This window comes from Cephus cinctus, unplaced genomic scaffold (genome assembly GCF_000341935.2).
Source record: "Cephus cinctus unplaced genomic scaffold, Ccin1 Ccin1_scaffold0935, whole genome shotgun sequence".
In the NCBI taxonomy this organism is placed as follows: domain Eukaryota; kingdom Metazoa; phylum Arthropoda; class Insecta; order Hymenoptera; family Cephidae; genus Cephus; species Cephus cinctus.
The window spans coordinates 258,853-278,896 of record NW_014333502.1 but is presented as its reverse complement, the minus strand read 5'-3'; the positions used below and the strand labels follow the sequence as shown (position 1 = coordinate 278,896).

At 36.7% G+C, this 20,044-nt stretch overlaps 2 protein-coding genes and 2 long non-coding RNA genes across 16 annotated transcripts; 2 read left to right on the top strand and 2 right to left on the bottom strand.

Moving 5' to 3' along the window:
* Window positions 1-120: 120 nt before the first annotated feature.
* Window positions 121-8,127, bottom strand: LOC107271380 (facilitated trehalose transporter Tret1). Of its 2 annotated transcripts, XM_015747318.2 has the most exons (5): window positions 7,690-8,127; window positions 4,796-4,884; window positions 2,438-2,785; window positions 2,196-2,353; window positions 121-2,105 (listed from the first exon to the last, which is right to left on the bottom strand). In XM_015747318.2, exons 2-5 carry the CDS (start codon window positions 4,850-4,852, stop codon window positions 1,079-1,081), a joined length of 1,590 nt encoding a protein of 529 aa, XP_015602804.1. In that variant the 5' UTR covers window positions 4,853-4,884; window positions 7,690-8,127; the 3' UTR covers window positions 121-1,078. The 2 variants fall into 2 exon arrangements, with proteins under 2 accessions (XP_015602804.1, XP_015602805.1); XM_015747319.2 differs by lacking the exons at window positions 4,796-4,884; window positions 7,690-8,127 and adding an exon at window positions 3,476-3,643.
* Window positions 2,795-4,739, top strand: LOC112494888. The gene is made up of 3 exons (XR_003060830.1): window positions 2,795-3,420; window positions 3,604-4,214; window positions 4,294-4,739. It is a non-coding gene; the product is annotated as an uncharacterized LOC112494888 (long non-coding RNA).
* Window positions 8,128-8,155: 28 nt separating the features above from the next.
* LOC107271381 lies at window positions 8,156-17,318 on the top strand. Of its 11 annotated transcripts, none has more exons than XR_001538620.2 (6): window positions 8,323-10,896; window positions 11,012-11,222; window positions 11,399-12,417; window positions 12,496-12,724; window positions 12,804-13,395; window positions 13,522-17,318. It is a non-coding gene; the product is annotated as an uncharacterized LOC107271381 (long non-coding RNA). The 11 variants fall into 11 exon arrangements; XR_001538626.2 differs by having other exon boundaries at window positions 8,323-12,039; window positions 12,110-12,158; window positions 12,241-12,417; XR_001538627.1 differs by having other exon boundaries at window positions 8,156-8,348; window positions 9,730-12,417.
* A 1,508-nt stretch (window positions 17,319-18,826) lies between these two features.
* On the bottom strand, window positions 18,827-19,968 carry LOC107271352 (NADH dehydrogenase [ubiquinone] 1 beta subcomplex subunit 5, mitochondrial). Of its 2 annotated transcripts, none has more exons than XM_015747261.2 (3): window positions 19,823-19,968; window positions 19,394-19,608; window positions 18,827-19,321 (listed from the first exon to the last, which is right to left on the bottom strand). In XM_015747261.2, the coding sequence occupies exons 1-3, from the start codon at window positions 19,908-19,910 to the stop codon at window positions 19,076-19,078; spliced, it is 549 nt and encodes a 182-aa protein (XP_015602747.1). In that variant the 5' UTR covers window positions 19,911-19,968; the 3' UTR covers window positions 18,827-19,075. The 2 variants fall into 2 exon arrangements, with proteins under 2 accessions (XP_015602747.1, XP_024944408.1); XM_025088640.1 differs by having other exon boundaries at window positions 19,722-19,838.
* Between the last annotated feature and the right edge of the window lie 76 nt (window positions 19,969-20,044).

The following is a 20,044-nucleotide window of genomic DNA, read 5'->3' as shown; positions in this document are numbered from 1 at the left end:
CGTGTAAATCGAGGGAAAGGTTCGAAAATTTCGTTTACGTAACAGGAGAACCTAATCGGTGAGTAGGAAATGTGCAGATCCTGAGCAGGAGTGTACATTTCAATAATAATTATACAACGCTTTGAATTAAATCTTACAACTTGTTCCTGGACTACGTATAATAATTGCTCGGTGCGTTACCACCTGGGCTAGAGTATCCCATTCCCCGTCCTGGTACGTCCGGAACAAGATGGGCCTAGGGAAGAGACGATAATACGAAAGGAGAATATAAAGGCACACGTGAGGATTCTGTGAGAGGCGCGGAAGGTCCGAAATCGAGTGTTTATTCACGGAAAAGCACGGCCACGAGGAGGTGACACGATCAGGTAGTTTTATAAGTTATTTAATTTCGAAGATCGGCTGCCAGTAACGCGCTCGAGTATCAGGATGACATGAGAGGAGCGAAGTCAAGGATAGTTTGTATGGCGGGAACACATGTGTTTTCAAAGTATACGTATAGGTCTATTGTATGCACAGTGCACACGTAGTGTAATATATCGTAGAAATAATGACTACGTTTACACGACCAGTATATTTATAATGATTTAAAGGGATTGATAAATCGTAGACATTCATACTTGTAAGGAATATTTGGGATTGCTCAATTCCTTTAGATCAGTATTAACATAAACCAATTTAAGACCGTCGTATAACCATAGTCAATGATTGTTTGAATGATAGTCTTCTTTTTTTTCTTAATAAATAAAATGTATTGTGATTTAAAGTAACTCGTTCGTTCAACGACGATAATTACATGTATATTATAATTAGTATATAACGATTAAGTGAATATTTGACATTGGTTTCACTTGTTACTTATGAAGGAAGTCTATTTTTTTTTCAATACAAATAATATTCCAACTAATGGAATAATTGATCTAGAAGAATTCTCTTTACCGATGCTCTGCCTATTAGTATAGACTAGTGTCCGTTTTGTATATAGGAATGCTTTTTTTTCATAATACTGATTAAGGTTTTTCGGTATTATCATCCAAAATATATTTTCAATGATTTCCCCGTCACAACGTTCGTAAGAGCTCTATAGATAAGCGTGCTCTATCGAGAAGTGTTCCCTCTTACTGATCTCGCGTGCTGAAGACTTTTCAGGCTTCTCCGTACCTTCTAGACTCATGTCCAGACAGAAATTGTCATAGCCAAAGGCACTGGTCTTTATCGTCGAGCATTTGTCGTCGGGAATCAAAGAGAACTTCCTAAGGGTGACGTTCTTGATATCTTGTTCTAAGTTAGGAGTTGAACATTCAATGTCGTCGTTGTCCTTTTTCTTCGAAAACAGAGTTTCAATTTGTTCTAAGCTCCTGCCACGTGTTTCAGGTAATATAGTCATAGCGAAGATCGCACCAAGCATAGCGGCGCCGCCAAAAATCCACATAATGGCTTCCAAGCCGATACCAGCACTGACGTCAGGATAAGATTTTATAGCTCCGAAGGTTAAGATCTGAGCCAAGCACGTGGTGAGGCCACTGAGGGTACCTCGAAACTTAAGAGGATATAGTTCAGAGGTCATGACCCAAGGTAGAGTGAGGTAGCCTATCATGGAAGCTCCTACGTGGCCGCCTATACAGATAAGAGGTATCCAGGAAGGAAAATTAAATCTAATTGATAAAGCTACACCGACTGCCGATACTGCCATTCCTAATCCACTGGCGCAGGCCAAAGGTCGCCTGCCAAATGTCCTAGCAAGGCCTGCGCCTACTATTGAGAATATTAAACGTACAACACCTATTCCTACACTGCCCAGGTACTCGTCCACGCTAACTCCAATCTCACTAAGGACAGTCACCGCGTAGAAGAGTATCACATAAATCCCGGACAACTGTTGAAACGCGAAGAAGAAGAAAAGGATGAGAAACGGCTTCCACATGTTGGGTCGCCAAATTGCGGTTAGGATGCCGTCTTTCTTATGTTTATCCTGACTATTCGAGGAGCAAAGTTCCTGATGCTCGACTTCCGTCGTCCTTCCAGGACCACGTAGCCAGAACAGAGCCTCCTTGGCATCGTCCATTCTACCTCTGGCTGCCAACCACGCTGGAGTCTCAGGTAGCAGTCTGTACGAAGATTGAGATTAGTGAATTTAATTGACCACTTTGCGAATCAAGCAGACGCAATGACGATAATAATTTATTAATTTAACTAGCCTGGACAGTGCCAATGAAAGTATAGCTGGTCCAATGCTAATGGCAGCCGTTCTCTGCCACGTCGTTATTGCTCCCATGCTGTATATCATCAGAACCCCAAAGGAAACCATAGCAGGGCCCGAACTGGCAAGCCAGGCTCTTTGATGCGGTGCTGCAGCCTGTGAGATATAAAATTAATTATTTCATCGCTCCTTCTTGTATCGGACAGTTGTGTTATTAATTTAATTTTACAAAACAATCACCTCACTAACGTATAGGTACAGGCCGTTCGCCATACCGGTACCAAGTCCACTGATAAATCTGCCAGCGTACAGCATGGGAACGTTGGTCGACAATGCGATGAGCAACCACCCAGCTGCATGTGGCAATGTCGCCAGGGCAACGGCAGACCTGCGTCCAAACCATTCGGCAGCAAGGCCAGCGATAACCGCACCCAATGGATTTGATATGACACCAAGACTGGCGACCCAAGATGCCTGCGACACCGTGGCAAAGTCTGTCTCCAACAGTTTCGGTATCAGCACAGCGCTGAATCCTTGGGAGAGCCCGACGGATATCTGTCCGCTATGAGCAGCCAGACCAGCCAGAATCTGAAAGCGATAGAAAAAGTGAATAAAGGGCGCAACAATTTTATTCCGAGGTACAACGAGCGACACTGGAGAATCCTTTAGAAATTGTCATCCTTGAATCGGCAAATTTGAAAATCATTAGATTTTCACGCCTAAGGTCACACTTTGGAAATACGTTCAACGAATTACAACAGTTACGTCAGATTCGATTATACCGAGCATTCGTAGGAGTTTCGTTTCGTCTACACCGACAGTCCAGCATCATGGACCACAGATAACATAGAGAGAGAGCAAGCTCAATTGGTAAACCCTGAATATTACGAAATACGATCATTGAATAAAGTGGCTTGCTAAACCGGAAGAAAAAGTATGAGAGATTCTGTCAATGATTTCTCTGCCAATAAATCTTGCTCGCGCGAGTATTCGCCAAGTTAACGTAATTTTTTATACGCTGCAATCGGTAGCTTACAAACTGTCGATCCTGCATATAATATTCGTGGGTCTTTGTCAAGGACTATGCAAAAATTCCCCATTTACTACAAGTGACAGCTACGTTTGGATCGTCACGATGTTAAAATCAACAATGTAATAGCTACGTACAACGACAGATTCTTTATGACTATTGTATCTCCGAGTGTGACATTTTAATGTCGTAGGTACGTATACCTGTCACAATATTGTTCTATGAATTTATATAGAAAAATTACCTACCGACATGTATTTGCTATTTGGCAGGAACATGTTGCAATCGGACAGACTTGTGTTCACAGTGTCAAATAATTCTTTGATTGGCACTGTGTTAAATTGAGGGAAAAAATTACCACGGCCTTTCTTCACAGACTCAAAACCCCCAATGGATCGTTAAGGGACGACGAGAGACTTCTGTACCCGTCACAAGTTAACAGCACCGACTCGTTCGTGTCTTATCAAAGTATCTTTGTGATAACTCTCGAAAACTAAAGCGATACAAGATTGCAATAATGACAGATGGTACGAATGAAATTTGAAAAAAAAGTTCCTGCTATCGAGCAGAACTCTAGCACTGACTTACTGTATATGTGAATTACGCATATGCTAGCACAGTATACACTGGCGGTAAAAACACTTGATCAAATTGATCATCTTGATCAGCAAATGATTGGGAGTATCGATTATTTCTTGGATACGATAAAAAAAAAGTACAAGCCCGAGTTTTTCTCCAATATCAAATTTAATTCGTACAACTGTTTTGAATTGAAATTGGGTCGAAGTAGGTAAATTTACATTTTTCAAATATTCAAGAATACATATTGGATCAGCGACGCGCCGACAGGATAATTTATTTATTTAAATAATAATTTATCTAAGGATCGTGCATCGCGCGAACCCTTCCCTTTCTTCGTGAAGATGCCGAAGGACGTGGCTCCGCTTGTGTCGTGTCACGTGGTCGGAGATATCCTCAGGAGATAGAGTAAGTCTTATCGTTCTGATATTGCACTGTATCGCCATTTCAATATGTAATTTTTTTCTTTCATATACGTGGATATCAGAGTTTAAAGGATACTAAGAGAGAGAGAGAGGGGCGAGAGGGAGAAAGAGATTTGGACATACGTATCTCCTTTTCCAAAGAATTCAATGACGTTTGCTTTACTTTGACACTTGATAAAAGGAACGACCATGAATCTACGTTCTCAGATTACTTCGGAGCTGGAGGCTTTTATAGTTTAATATTGTAAAAAAAATATCGTCTACGTTCATTTAAACGTATTCAATGTTTTTCACGTTATTCCTGTTTATCCACTTTGTTTAGTTACTTGCTCTGATCACACAGAGGCCTTAGAGGATGATGCAAGGGAAGGAGATTGGAAAAAGAAAATAAATAATGTGCACCAATCCGAAGAACTGGAGTATGTAAAACTTGGATATATATATATATATATATGCACAGCAGCCACAGAGAAAGCCCCTCCTATCGGATATTTTCGGACTCGAGTAAATAGTCTGTTATTGCTGCGCCACAGAAACATTGTAGAATGATAAAATTGGACTTACACCTTTCGAGTCCCCGGAGTGGAGTAGCTTCCAGTATAACTTTGCACGGGTAATCATCCTGCTTCAGGATCCACCAAGGCAGAGAGGATCTTCGTACGAGAAAAAAAAAGAAAAGGAAATAAGTAAGAGTGAAAAGGAGAAGAAAATAAATAATTATATTAAATTGACAGAGAGCAAAGAGAGCGTTTGCACTGTCGGTAGTAAAATACGAAGGTAAACGATACGTATGATAAAGGTCGTTATATGTGGCCCCTGGTTCTCATTAATTTCCACGACGAAGAAGGGCCAACTCTCTTTTAAGGCAAATGCCATTCGTCAAACGAAATGTCCAATTGAATAATGACGATATTTACCGGACGCAATCATTCGATGACTCAAAATGTTTAAGGAACGCCGCGAAAGGGACCTTTGTGGTCACGTGCATGTATCATCGTACGTGAGTCACATGCAGCAGTATCGCGATTAATCCTGAGCACTTTAGCTACTAAACTTCGCTGTAATGGCTTTGGCGTATACCTTCTTAAATGGTACGCTACTGCAGTGGCTTTCCTGAATGTGTTTTTAAAGAGTATATTACTGCAATGGCTCACTCTGTCTATAGATATGTTTAAAATATCGCCTGACTGTCTGATAGGGTTGAATCAATAACTGACGTAGAGTCTATCAGGAAAAGTACTACGTGGTGTAAAAAATATTTTATTTACATTTTCCCTAATGTGGCCATTTGCAGCGTATTCTGTTTATAGGGGACGAAGAAAAATGGAAAATTGACGATGCGCGCGTTTCGGCTTCAATTGATAAAAGAAACAGTGAGAAAAACTTATGAAGTTGAGTCATTATTTTAACAAGCGTCAGAAATATACCCTCGCGCCCATTGTAATTTCCTGTCACAGAAACAGACATTTCCTGTCAATTTTGTAAAATTGTAAATACCGAGAAAAAAATGTTACGAAACTGTGTGTAGTGTGCTGAAAAAAAATTATATAAGGCGATCACACCACGAATGTGTCGATTTTTATTTGGGACTCTGCGTCGTCCCTTGCTTTAAAGCATATCGCGTGCAAAAATACTATTAATTGCTATCCGTATTGGCTTACTGTGCATTTTTTCGAACTCTTTACGTAAAAATGTATAAATAAATTGTTATTTAGTTATTTATAACTGCATTCGGAGGTAACGTCCTACTGCACGTATCGTTCGTGTACGTCGTGTTGAAAACAAAAATTCACAATCTACGTCTTTAACGCTTCTGTATTTTTACTCTGTTACTTTTGGAAGCGAGCCAGACTTTTTTTTTCAAATTTAATTTTTTTATCTAGCCGACTTGTTAGAAATAGATTGCGCGTAGTTAAGGATTTTCGATGTTCCCGTATCGCAACTGTTATCGGCGGATCTTCGCTAATGTGACGTCTTGCTGTGATTTTATTAACAAGCTTTAATCTTAAGATCGATAATTGAGACTGATAATATCTTATTGGCATTATTATACATTCGATCAGTTGACAAGTACATGTTTATATAATATTGTAAGATTGCTACTAAATACTAATAATAATAATAATATGGGAACTCTATTCTATAATAATATTGTCTGCGGGAAATGTGACATTATTTTGATAAAAACCAGAGCAAGTGTAAAAATGACGAAAGAAAGAGATAAAGGATTTATTTAACTATCCATGAACTTTTTTAGAGGAAATGAAATTGTGTTATGTCAGAAATTACTTTTTTTTTAATTAATTCTCTTGTATTCACGGGCACTCATTAACATACAGAAAAGTATATTGGTTATTGTCAATGGGGTGAAATAAAAAATAATTTAAAAAAATGAATAGACGAATATACCGAGCAGCGAGAATTAAAAGCGCGTAGATCGGACGAAATGACGAGGAGCGAGATGAGAGATAATAAAGAGAGAACGAAGAAAAAAGAGTGAGTCGTCAATTATTCCAGAGGGCGAGGTATTCGTAAGAATATTATTTAAATTTATGATAATTAACCAATGATGTATTTCGCAGCCATTGCATTCTTTCTCTCCATCTTCTTTTCGTTTTGATTTCTTTTCTTCTTGTCCTTGCTACCATTTTTTTTCATTCCTCCACCGATATTTATTCCTCTTGAAATTAGATACGAGTTGACGTATGACAACAGGAAAAATAACTTCCATCTGATATCAAAATACGAAAAGCAATAGGTTGGCCTATTATTGATTATATTTTTTATTGACATCTCCGTTCTACTACGCAATGACATCTTTATCAGATATAAAATAGAATGAATGAGTCAAACCCCTACCGCTATTGTTGCGAATGAACCTTGATAATCTACAAACGTTAATCTTAACGTAATTAACGTAATTCTTAATACCGCTGAAATTCTATCGAAAATTCAAGTTATGTCTTTTCCCTATATTTAGACTTGCCTATACACAATAATGTTTAATGTTTCCGCGCGCTTTTTTATCTTCCTGTTCTCTTTCTTTCTTTTATCCTTTGTTATTCTCACAATTATTATCACCGGTAATTTTCTCGTACTCTCACGACTGGACTGCTGCTTACGGATCGTGGGGTATTCGTGAAAATGACTTTAGCAATTTTTTCCATCTTGTTCCAACAAAAAACGCGGTACTACGGGACCGCAATAAACATTGCGACAGAGCAACGCATTACAAGAAATAACCGCGAAATTTGTGTAAGATAAATTTCACGTTCCGTTAAATACGTATAGTATGTGTCATATCGAAAGGGACGCTGTTCGTTTTAAATATAATTTGACAGCGCAGTCGCATAATGAAAAAAAAAAACAGGATCCATTAAGAATTGTGGGTACAGTTATTACTGATTTCTAATAACAGTGACGTCATATGTTCAAAAAAAGTTAACATTAACACTCACCTGAAAACAGGAAATAATCTCGAGTTTCTTAGCTTCCGATAATTGCGTGTCTCACGGTGAATGGATGAAAGGATCAACAGAATGTCCATAAAAGTCAACGATTTGGCACGCGTACCAATCGTCGATTAATATCATTCGATTTGATTGATAAGGTAAAATTAATAAGATCATCAATATCCCATAAAATAAGTAAAAACTTCTTCAAACGGTTTTCACTGTTTGTCACATTTTTTCTTAGTCGGACGTGATGCTCGCCTGTTTCTACTACGTTCTCTTGTTTTTGCTCGTGGAACGTTACGAGATTAAAGGCGGGAATATTTAAATGACGAAAAGGGATTTCTCTCATTTGAATTTCCACGTGTTTTCGCGCGTCTGCGCACCACTGTCATTCGTCTTTGTCGAGTGATTCTTGCGCTCAACCGATTCCGCAGTAACTGAGCTGTTCGCCGTGCTCGCCAGTGAATTTATATCAGGGCCTTTCGAAACGTCACCTCCACGGCAGTGAGTCCAGTGTGTAGTTGATTCTCTAGGTGTTAACCTAGTTGCGCGCGAGGGAATGATTGTAGTCAACAAGAGAGAGAGAATGAAAATTAAACCTCATGGAAGACAGTGGAGAATTTTCTGATGAGGTTAGAACGGATTCTGCTAATGGATAGAGAGTGAGTGAGAGAAAATTCATCGAAAATATTTTAACGTAAGGGATTTTAATTAATACTATTATAATGGCTAATGATCGATGGTAATTGAGGTGAGCAGGGAGCATTGGATAATATCTTAGTGGGCATATAAGTTGAAGACACTAGTTATCCTCGCTCGGTGCTGTTTTATAACGTATTTTAATTTGTTATACCTATATCATTTTCCTTTTCTATTTGCCTCATGGCGAATAATCATGTCGATGAAGAATTAATGAGATAATCAATGCTGAATGATGTGCTTTTGGGCATAATGGCAGTTAGGTATGTGTACGTCGTACGGGATTCCAGAGAGTGGCAAAATCGGAAACCTTTGCACCTTTTTTGCAATATGCTTAATGAGAACCTGTGAAATGAAGAAAAATAAGTGTAGGGTCTACTCGATTGCGCAGATTTATACGAGCGAAAGGAATTTTAATATTTGATAGCTGTCATCATTATAACGTCGTTACGATAAATTCGTCGTTACATTTGCGTGGAAAGCAACAACTAATTGCACCGGCGTGAATTTTTTGGCTGGTGAGCATAGAAAATATTCTTTACCAAACTTCTTTATTCTTAAACACGGCTAAACATAATTGAATAATAAACTAATGCTTTCAAAATACTGACGTGTGACCAGAGCTAAAAGTTCGCACGAATTTTGCACGATCCTTTCCAAATGACTGTATTTTACGAAATTTGTTTCGTATTTTTCGTATTTCCGCCGACGTAAAAATAATTGTTTCTCTTGGCTCATAATTTGTACTCGTGTGACTCCTGTCGCTTACGATCACGGCAGAGTAAAAAAATCTTTAACAACTAAAATGAGATTGAAAAAAAGTGGCGCACTTATTTGGGTACGTTAAGTTGTTACTCTAATCCACCGTCCGTAAAAACAAAATCTGCAAGAAAAATAGGAGCTAACGTTGTGTTGTGACAAATATGTATAATCGACGACGGTTTGAAAATCGTGGGAAAATCGTTAAATCACAGGAAGCGAAACGCGAGCGAGAATTACCTAGTTATTAAAAATTTACCAGAGGCGCCTCCTGTAATATTAAGAATTGCATAATGGAGTAGACTTAAGATAACTGAATTCACGGGCTGAAAGGTTTATTTTCATGTAAAACCTTTCTGTCATTTATTACTGAAAAATTTACTTACGTGACAGCAACTGTAGTTACATGGAAATACAAAATATCGACCTAAAATGAGGTGTCGATAAATTGTTAGAAATTAAGAAAATTATTAATCATAATTAAACGAGCTTTCACAAGGACCATTGATATATGAAAATGGTATGAAATTAAAGATAGCAGAGATAATAGCAAATACTATAAAAATAACCCTTGTTTTTTTTCAGCGTTAAACACAGCCGTTATATATATATATATATACTTATGAAACATTCTACATATGCAGAACACATGTTGGTACCTACTGCAGTATAAGCAATGATATATACGTATATGCACCATCTAGAAAATTCACTATGAGAGAATTCATAGCTAATACGTTACCATACACGTTACCACTCACATAGTCTCTCTACTTGCACATCTAGTTATGTTATAATGCACACGTCATCTTATGTAACTAGGGATTTACCTTATTGTCGCGTTCTAATGTAAGAATATGGTATCTATAGCTGTGGACATTTTTTCCTGGATCATAAGATACACGCAAAAAGATGAATGATCACACAATAAAATGCTGAATCAGAAGATCATTGAATTTTTTTGTAAACATAGTAAAATTTGGATATCCTCACGTGTTACTTACAATACGTACCTACCCCTGAGAACGTACATTGTATGCATACATTTTTTTGGTATTTCCAATAAAATCCAACATTACTGACCATCGTTTTACCAAAGTCCATTCTTTGAAAATTCTATGTCAAACGAATAAAACATCAGTGTACCAAAATGCGATACGCAAATGAGGGAAGGAAAAAGACATCAGACAGAAAAAAGTGTAAGAATCATATTTTGCGCAAGATTTCGATTGACCTCTAAACGGTAATTTTTGAAGAATCCAAAATTTTCAATGAACGCCATCATAGATTGTAAGTGCAACGTGCTGCTTATTAAATTGTATTAATCTTTATTATTAATTCTGTTTTAATATTCGTCCACAAATAATTTGTTGATTCAGAATTCACCAAACGATAATTGGGTCCAGATGCTCTTAAGATATTCTTCAATTACACTTGAAACATATACCTACCTGGATACTCGTGTCGGCGTAAACAATTTAATTGTATAATTACGTTTCGAAAGAAGTATTATTACCCGTCATTAACTCTTTTGCCAAAGAGTCAACAAATTTTCCTTATAGCAATGCACCTACCAAATTAGTCCTGAAATAATCTCCGATAAGTTGTATACGAATGTATACACAGCTGCGTGATGCAGGTGCCAACTAAAAGACATGTTAAAAGTCAAGATAATACATTTTCAAGATTGGGTTACACAAAGATTATAGCAAGAGGAGGACTTAAGAAAATTTTATTGTTAGCAAGCACAAGGTATCAGTCACATATTGATTTATTTATCATTGCCAGGTGAGATATTTAATAGTTATAAAATCCCTATACGTAATCGTCACGTTTAATCGTAACAACGTGAACTTTGTGTTTGCAGAATTGTCATGCATGTAAATGACGAGCAGTCGAAGGAGAAGTAGTCAGAACGACGATTATGAATCTGGGCTATGTCGTTCTCTCTCTTATGCACGCATAGGTCGATAAGCCCGTCTCCGTCGCACTCATCGGAAGGCATAAGAAATTCGGAAAATCTAAAGGACGGACATTCAATCGCTTCTAAGGGTATCAGCCGTACTTCTGTCTCTCAGGTATCGTTGTCTCTGTCAGACACGTGTAATCGCCGATCGCACCGTCTCTCTCGCACTCACGTTGACTGTATGAAAATCGAACACTCAAAGCTTTCAGACGTTCTTTATCGAGCCACGATGTTTTTATTCCCTCTATCATATGGATGAATAAAATGCAAATTGAAAAATGATTACAGTGGGTCGAACGTACTCGGTGCCAACGTTACACAACGAAGACAGGCTGGTGCGAGCCGACGTGAAAAAAAAAATAGCAGAATATAATGTGAAAAAATAATATGAAAAAAAGAATGAGGTGCAATAAAGAAAAGTATCGTCGTCCTCGAGGCTCACAAGGCATACGCATACTATGTTGTCAGCAAGATTTTCGCATCGCGACATAAGAATCGACCCACACGCGACCCAAATCGACGTCCCCAGAAAACGACTATCTGATTGGGCAGATTGAAATTCAAGAGGAGTCCAAGGAACGAATAAAGGGTTTCGAAAGAACAATTAAGAGTAGCAAAGAAAAAATACGTCAAGATTATTATTGTCAGATATTTATATATTTTTTAAATATATCATTTTTATGTATTTTTTAAATATATGTATACCCATATGGACGATTGATCAGACAAACTATATGCAGTCTGACTGAGACGATATTACACATTGATTTACAAGAATTAACTAATTTAAGTGCACGTGTACTCTCATGTCGTGAACACGACGTAAATATGAATACGTTGTCACAACGTAGAAGCATTAAGCAAAGTATAGCATCAGAAATGAATACCTGTAACGCTGACAATGATAGGGATGCTAATAGCCGTTATAGGTACTGTATTGTATACGTGAGTTATGGATACATATATACATATATATATCTATATAATAAAAAAATTCAGAGTCATCGTGAAGGCGAGTCCACAGAGACAGATAAATCGCGGCCTAGAGGTATGACGTATATGGAACTGCAGTAATTTTGATCCCTTTTCTTTTCCTTATTAATAAACACTGTGTCTCCCCCTATACGTAGGACACACACAGACACTTGTATGTATACATACTTGGCAAATCGTTCACATTTCCAGGACTTGGAAGCCAAGGTCCCTGTGCCTTAGGGCGCTTTGCAGCTGGTGACAGAATGAAATTGAATAATCGAGAAAATTCTCGAAGCTTACGGATGGAACGAAATTGCTGTACATATATATTCGTGAGTATTAAAATATTTTTTGAAAAAATAGTTCGAATTTCATTTAACAGTCCTTTTTTCTTGTGTTTCTTATCGCAGAAAAAATTCTTAAACAATATTCCTCGCTATGTACATACATATTTCTTCAAGTATGTATCGCATGAAACGGATATACGTATGATCCCTCGAAAGGAATTTCAAGTAAACGACACGCCATTGGCTGTACCTGGCAAGTATAATTGTTGTATTTTGTAGGATATGAGCGACGTAAACAATTGTCACTGGACAGTATCCTTTCCGTGCTTAGCAGATACATACATGCACATATGTAAGAAGTTATGTACAATGCTACTGTATTATTTGCCAGATCTTCATACCGGTGCCTACATTGCTTTCCTCTGTTGTAGACAATAAATGTCAATAACGTCGCGACATGGAGACTAGAAGTCCTGCGACATCGACCTTGCTTTCTAAAAAGTTTCCTGACAGAATAAAGATAGCTCTTCCTTATACCGAGTTCGTTCCACCCTCCTTAAGGAAGAAAAAAGAAAAAATGTTAGATTTCTGAACCAGCCTGTACCATTATTCGCAACCGGGAGTATGCTGAGAGATGTGGAATAAGGACCAAGGAAGGATGATTATACAGGATTTAAAAAAATATATAAAGAAAGGGAAGCAACGATCAAGGACAACTGTAGATAGTCATTGAAATGTCACTCAGAGGATGATATGGAAACGAGATAACCAGGATATGAATAGATAAGTGAATATGGATATATAAGTCTTTAATATAATTCATTTAACTAATTTAACATGTCATTGTATCTTTGTACCTGCATCGACCCTAGAAATTTACTAGGTTTGCCATCTCGATTGGTTCCTATTCCAAGAAGAGATCCAGATCTTGGTCTAATGAAAAGCCATGTCGCGTCCATTGCCAAATTTGTAATCGAGTTTCGTCGCTCTTACGACTACCTGGATAAGATACAATGTTTTATGGTAATTTTAATATACTTCAATAACCTTTGGTGTACTATAGCATATAGGAGCATAGTATGTGTATGTATGAATAGTATTATATTAATATTTCGATGTATACATTAACTCGCTTATCTTTTCTTTTAGACTTGAATCCCTTTCTCCGTGACCTTGCCATTGCTCTGGATCTCAAGAAGTCGGTGTCTGGCGAATGTCCCCGGAAGTGGTACCAAGGCCCTTTGCTGAGAAACTGATTCGTTTCCTGCTATGTTAATAACGAGCTGCGGAACTTTCCGGCTCTTGTTGGACTTCAAGATAGTCGGTGCTGCCAAGTGTAACTTGGGACTCCTATTTTAAACGCATTAATTAGAACTTGTTCTCCTCGAGCTCATTAGGCATTAAGGAGATTAGAGTTTTCGCTGATTCTAATATCTTCATTACATTGCAAAAGAAATCTATGCGAATAGATGTTCTGACGCGACAATGATGTCAGACTTATTGCGTCGCGCGATATAGCTGGAAAAGGGGGATAGAAAATAGATGGATGGGGATAAGAAATATAATAAGCGTATACCAATGAAATTTTTAGATGCGGAAAAGTGATAAGAATTAATATTTAGATTTGAAAAACATAGCACAGTTGTAAAGGGGAAAAATAACAGGGGAGAAAAAATTGTAGACAGACCAATTAATATTGTAACGAACTACGCAATCGCTTGATTTACATTATTAGATCGTTATGATATTATCCTGGGTGGTTATTAGACTTACGTAGATAAGGATAATAACGTAATCTTACGATAAATGCTTTTCTCGAAGGATCTGTGTTTTATAAGACACCAATTTTAATTGGTTAATATAACGTTTCATTGAGTACACAATAATTCTTGTTTAAGAATTCTTATACCCGAATAACTCTTAGCACCTGTAATATATTCATTTAAAATCAATAACAATTATTGCAAATTATAACAGCTGCGAATTCCAATAGTATAATTTGTCATTTTGATAAGGTAAATATGGGTCACTAGGCTCGTGGGGCGAACCACTTGATCAAGAATCAGTGGTAGGAACGAAACAGGCGAACGTGGGTGGATTTGAAGTCGAGCGTAGGGACGCGGAGCGTCGTTGAGTATTATGGGAAATATAATGAACGCATTTCATGAAAGAATTAAAATAATTAATCACCTAGGGATTCTTTCTATCGCGAAATAAGGATAGTTGTATCGGATATAAGATAAGTAATAATGTGAGGTAAATGAAGAAAAAGAAAAAAGTAGAGCAAGAAAAAGATAGGGAACTGTGTGTAATTTATATGGCAGAAGCAAATCTGTGTCGACAATGAGAGGCGAGAAATTTTGTTTAATGATCAATTCGAATTCGGGTCAAGAACACGTGGTACAGTATAGTATCTAGAAGGTATAACGTAAGATGAAAGAGTGGTGAATTTCAAATTTTTACCAAGAATTAGCGAATCAGTCAATCAGGATAACCCACGAAAATCCCACGAAATGATTGGCTGGGTCTTTCCAGTTGAATTTAGGACATCTTTCTCCTGTATCATTGAAATCATTCTGTACCTATAAAAATCATAACGTAAGCAATCAACGTAAAATTTCTGGAAATACATACAAATCAAATAATCAAACTGCGTGTGGTCGAAGCGTGTCGAATCGAAATGTATAATCTTAGCCGATAGTTAATATACCCCGGCTCAGACGAATCATTGAAAGTAACAATAATTATTCCGGATAAAGACATGAATGCGTTACGTCACAATGACTGGGTTATTAAAATCTATTGGATAAGCAGCGAATGAATTTCAAAAACTATATCACCCAAAGCTAAAATTTACTTTTATCAAGAGCTGAACATACAGTATTTACAATGAGATTTTTTTATTAAATTAAAATCAATCAAAAATCAGTAAACCATTGCGGCATATGCTTAATTACATTTCAAAAAAAAAAAAAAAAACGACAAAGCCAGATTATCTTCCTACAAAAAACAAGAGCGGAAAAATAAGGATCTTTCAAATTATCCCGTCATTTCGCTGCTCATTCAGTTAGCGACCGTTACATAATTTTGAAACACAAACGATATTCACGTAATAGCGACTAAGTCGATGCTAATTAATGAATTTTTTAAGTGTCTTAAATATCTATACGAATATAAATAATGGGCAAGTATAAATATTATTGATAGTGATCAATGATGGAAGAACCCAAATACGATTAACTCATTAATACAAATTATCTACAGAGCGTAAGCTGTCGATATAGAAGCATTAAAAGTAGTAGGAAAAAAAATAAAAATCTCTAATATCTGTTGTTTCCATCATTTTCCCTGGAAAGAGATGACGTAGGACTTATCACATAAGTACGTAGATTGCATAATACGAATTAATGACATAATGCAGGTACATGCACTGCCAGTAATAAATTCAAATCGCGTCGCATAACTGTAATCGGACAAATAATTTTCAATGGCGCGAACAGGAGGGCGTAGCGTCGTGCGTGACACACACGTGCGTTAACGAATACTGAGCTTCGCTATTTAGTTTTTAATAAATGAGGAATGATAACATTTTTGCAAATGCGAGCAGATTAGACTACAGTTAACGTGTAAGCAAAAGTGACAGCTGCGACTGTGAAGAAAAATGAAAAGGCGATCGGGTCAGATTGCACAATAGAGCGTCCAGCTGACTTTCGCAGAAAACCATTGAGCCATTCAGTGATAGCGTTATAACTATGGAGTATATTCTTTGGAGAATTTTACAAGGCCTGGCGTATTATCTTACAATTGGCGTATTATCTTGGCTGATAGGTATACAAAAGTTTCTCAGTGACATTTGACAAGCCATCTTACTTCTGTTTGCCTGACTTTTGATAATTCCCGATACTTTGAGACCTGTCAAAATATTCAATTTACTTCGACATTATTGTCAATATATTTCTTTCTTCTCGCTCCTTCTAGTCATCACGTCTTTATGACAATCGATTTATCCTCTACTTGTTTATACGGCTGGACATAAACCGCAGTGTTATTAACGTGAAACGTCATATTCACGTTTCATAGTTAATTAACCTCCTCTTTTAATTAGTCAATGACCGACTGACAGTGTGCAATTAAATTGTAAAAGCATTAGACCATTTACCGGATGCGAGGTCCAAGGAGATTCTGCAAGTAGATATGGTGAAAATGGTAATAATGATTTTTTAAATAATATATTTCTCTAAAATTAGATCAATTAAAGGTTTTAGGACAACGCGCAAAATGTTAAAGGACAGAAGAGGTAAAGATAATACATATTATATGAAAATTATGTATGTCGCCTTGTTTGTCTGTGAGACGTAGGACGATAGCTTTGACGTGTTACGTATTTCCACAGTCAACGATTACTGTCTGTACATAAGTATATATATATCTTTGCATCTGTATACAGATGAATACGAAACATTATGCAATGTCTCATAGAACCTTGACAATGACCAACGTACTGTAATTCACCGCGACGTACTCGAGTGTCATTAACTCAGGCAGAAGAGGAAGAACTCGAACAAAAAGTACGTGGGTTATGGAAACAGCATTAGTCTATGCGCTTAGAGATTCATAAATCTGACGAATTGACATAAAATACATTTGAGAGTCGGTTTAAAAAAGTCAGAAAGGCTTATCGTTTTTATTATTGTTGAAAAATCTACCAGTCGAGACGCGGAATGTCAATATTTCTTAACAACGGATATGGGTGAGACGAAGTTTGTTGAATATTGTGGAATGCAAAGTTTGACGATACATTATATATAGCAGATATTTACGCATGGTAATTCTAGGATATCCTAGATGCACGCTTTTGAAGATATAGAGGATCTTACGATAACATGTCTTGTTCGTAACATTTTAAATATTTGTTTGTATATTTCTAAAGAAATCGAAATAATAAATTCCTGTGAAACGTAAATAATCTTTATTCTATCCACTACCCAATAAACACAAAACAGCAAATATTGCTTTTCAATTAAAGAAAATGGAAACAAAAAAAATAAGAAATGGCGCGAAAATCTACGTACAGCTGACACTTCGATTATTTATACACGGTATCAACATTTGGTTCGCCATCCTTTGGCATTAATTACCGCTTTAAGTCTACGCGGTATGGTCTCTAATAATTTTCGAGTGTACTCAGAGCTGATGAGTCTCCATTCCTTGTGCAATAACTCTTTTAATTGGGCCTTGCTGCTAATGTCGTGTTTTCTTATTCTATTTTCAATTTATGTCCACAAATATTCGATCGGATTGAGATCAAAAGATTGTGGTGGAGTCTGTAGAATATGAGGGACGTTACATATTATCTATTGTCGTACTAAATAAGCTGTTTGTTTAGGATCGTTATCACGTTGAAAGTAAAAACTGTCACCAAAGCCAAGTTTTCCTGCACTGTCTTTCACGTTTTCTTTCAAAATATTTAAATAAACCATTTATCCATTATATTGTCAATTATTTTCAACTTTCCAGGACCAGCTGCAGCCATTCAACCCTGTACTAAAACTCCACCACCCACATATTTGACAGTAGCTTGTAAATTCGTTGATAACAGTTCTTCTCCTGTTTTTCTCCACACTCATTTTTTTCCACTATTATTAAAAATATTAAACTTACTTTCATCAGTCGATGGTGCTGTTCTCTGATGAAAGTAAGTTTTAGTATGGGGTTGCATGACTGCAGCTCGTCCTGGAAATTTGAAAATAATTGACAATATAATGGATAAAATGGTTTATTTAAATATTTTGAAAGAAAACGTGAAAGACAGTGCAGGAAAACTTGGCTTTGGTGATAATTTTTACTTTCAACGTGATAACGATCCTAAACAAACAGCTTATTTAGTACGACAATGGATAATATATAACGTCCCTTATATTGTACAGACTCCACTACAATCCCCTGATCTCAATCCGATCGAATATTTGTGGACATAACTTGAAAATAGAATAAGAAAACACGACATTAGCAGCAAGGCCGAATTAAAAGACTTATTGCACAAGGAATGGAGACTCATCAGCTCTGAGTACACTCGAAAATTAATAGAGACCATATCGCGTAGACTTAAAACAGTAATTAATGCCAAAGGATGGCCAATCAAATATTGATACCGTGTATAAATAATCGAAGTGTCAGCTGTACGCAAATTTTCGCACCTTTCATATTTTTTTTGTTTTCATTTTCTTCAACTGAAAAGCAATATGTGCTGTTTTGTGTTCATTGGTTAGTGGATAGAATAAAGTTTATTTACGTTTTACAGGAGTATATTATTTCGATTTCTTTAGGAATATACAAACGAATATTTAAAGTGTTATGAACTGTACACAGACTTTCGCAAAACCCTGTATTATTATTTGATTGGAACAAATGAAGATGTGATTGCATTAGGGAATAAGAATATCTGAATGCAGAATTTCAGTAGTACTGTTTATTCTGTTAATAACAACGGGTACATACACTTAATATACATGATTCTGTTTAAGGGTAACATGAGTGTTACTTGCACTTAAGAGCTCTCCTAAGTAAAAGTGATCAAAAAGATTTTCATATGGTAGGCTAGTACTCTGCATACCCAATTTGTTAATTATTCACTACGAACTGCTAGCATAGGAAATTATTTGTTGATAGAGTGCACTTCATATCGAAGAGAAAGTGTATCACATTATGCTCCGCGAGTAGGGTCTATGGTATCCTCCATATGTCTCGCAGCTCTGTGATATTTAGCAGGGTAACTGTAATAATAGACGCCCTCGTGATCTGCGTGCTGGTTAATTGCTTTCTTGACATCAGCGTACAGCTTGCGTAGCTTTGCCAACTCTGATTGTACATATACGTACTGCATGTACTTCTCATATTCCTTTTGTGGATTTGGATAGATGTAACGTGCTATGAATCTCGAAATCGGATGCTGTAATAAGTGATGACTTTAAAGAAATTCATTGACCAATTTAACAAATGATTTTTATTCATGCTCACTGACTCTCTCATATTCATAGTAGCTGGGTTCATATCCTTCTGGTATTTCCTGTAGAGTAGCTGGTCCTATGAAGATATTAACATATAGAACAAGAAGACTCAAAGGAATCGCACCAATCAGAAAATAGAAGTGAAATAAATCTTTGGTCTTGTCCCACTGCCAACGACTTGGAATAATTGGAAGCGTTCTTTCATGATCAGACATGGCTCTGCGTGGAACTACAATAAAAATTATAATAATTAATTACATAATAAAGCATAATAAGACGTAGGGCACCAACGATACCCAATCGAAATATTAATGTATACGTTCCTGAATATACTTTACTCACTGTTGCGTAACGAAATAGACGTGTATTCTCCAATACTCGGTTAAAACATGACAAAAAACTACGTCTAACTTCACAAAATTTTATTAATTATAAGTACGTACCATTTTGAATGAAGTTTTTTGGTATAAGTTTAACATTCTTTGTAATAATCAGACCCGCAGGTCTCAACATGCTACTCCACACCGCCATGTTTCATAGCACAGACACGAACAATTCTTTGAAACTGCTACCTACATTATCAACATTTCGAAAATAATGCATTTTTTATCCGAACAATATCTTAAACCATTATAAAGATATTCACAAGAAATTATAGGAAATTA

Excerpts from the sequence above, each read along its gene's own strand:
- LOC107271380 (XM_015747318.2), bottom strand. The coding sequence starts at position 4,852 with ATGATTACCCGTGCAAAGTTATACTGGAAGCTACTCCACTCCGGGGAC. Across the intron at positions 2,354-2,437 it reads TGTACCTATACGTTAGTGAG|GCTGCAGCACCGCATCAAAG; the intron begins GTGATTGTTTTG and ends TATATCTCACAG. Across the intron at positions 2,106-2,195 it reads CTTTCATTGGCACTGTCCAG|ACTGCTACCTGAGACTCCAG; the intron begins GCTAGTTAAATT and ends ATCTTCGTACAG.
- LOC107271352 (XM_015747261.2), bottom strand. The coding sequence starts at position 19,910 with ATGGCGGTGTGGAGTAGCATGTTGAGACCTGCGGGTCTGATTATTACA. Across the intron at positions 19,609-19,822 it reads AAAAAACTTCATTCAAAATG|TTCCACGCAGAGCCATGTCT; the intron begins GTACGTACTTAT and ends TTTTTATTGTAG. Across the intron at positions 19,322-19,393 it reads GCTACTATGAATATGAGAGA|CATCCGATTTCGAGATTCAT; the intron begins GTCAGTGAGCAT and ends CACTTATTACAG.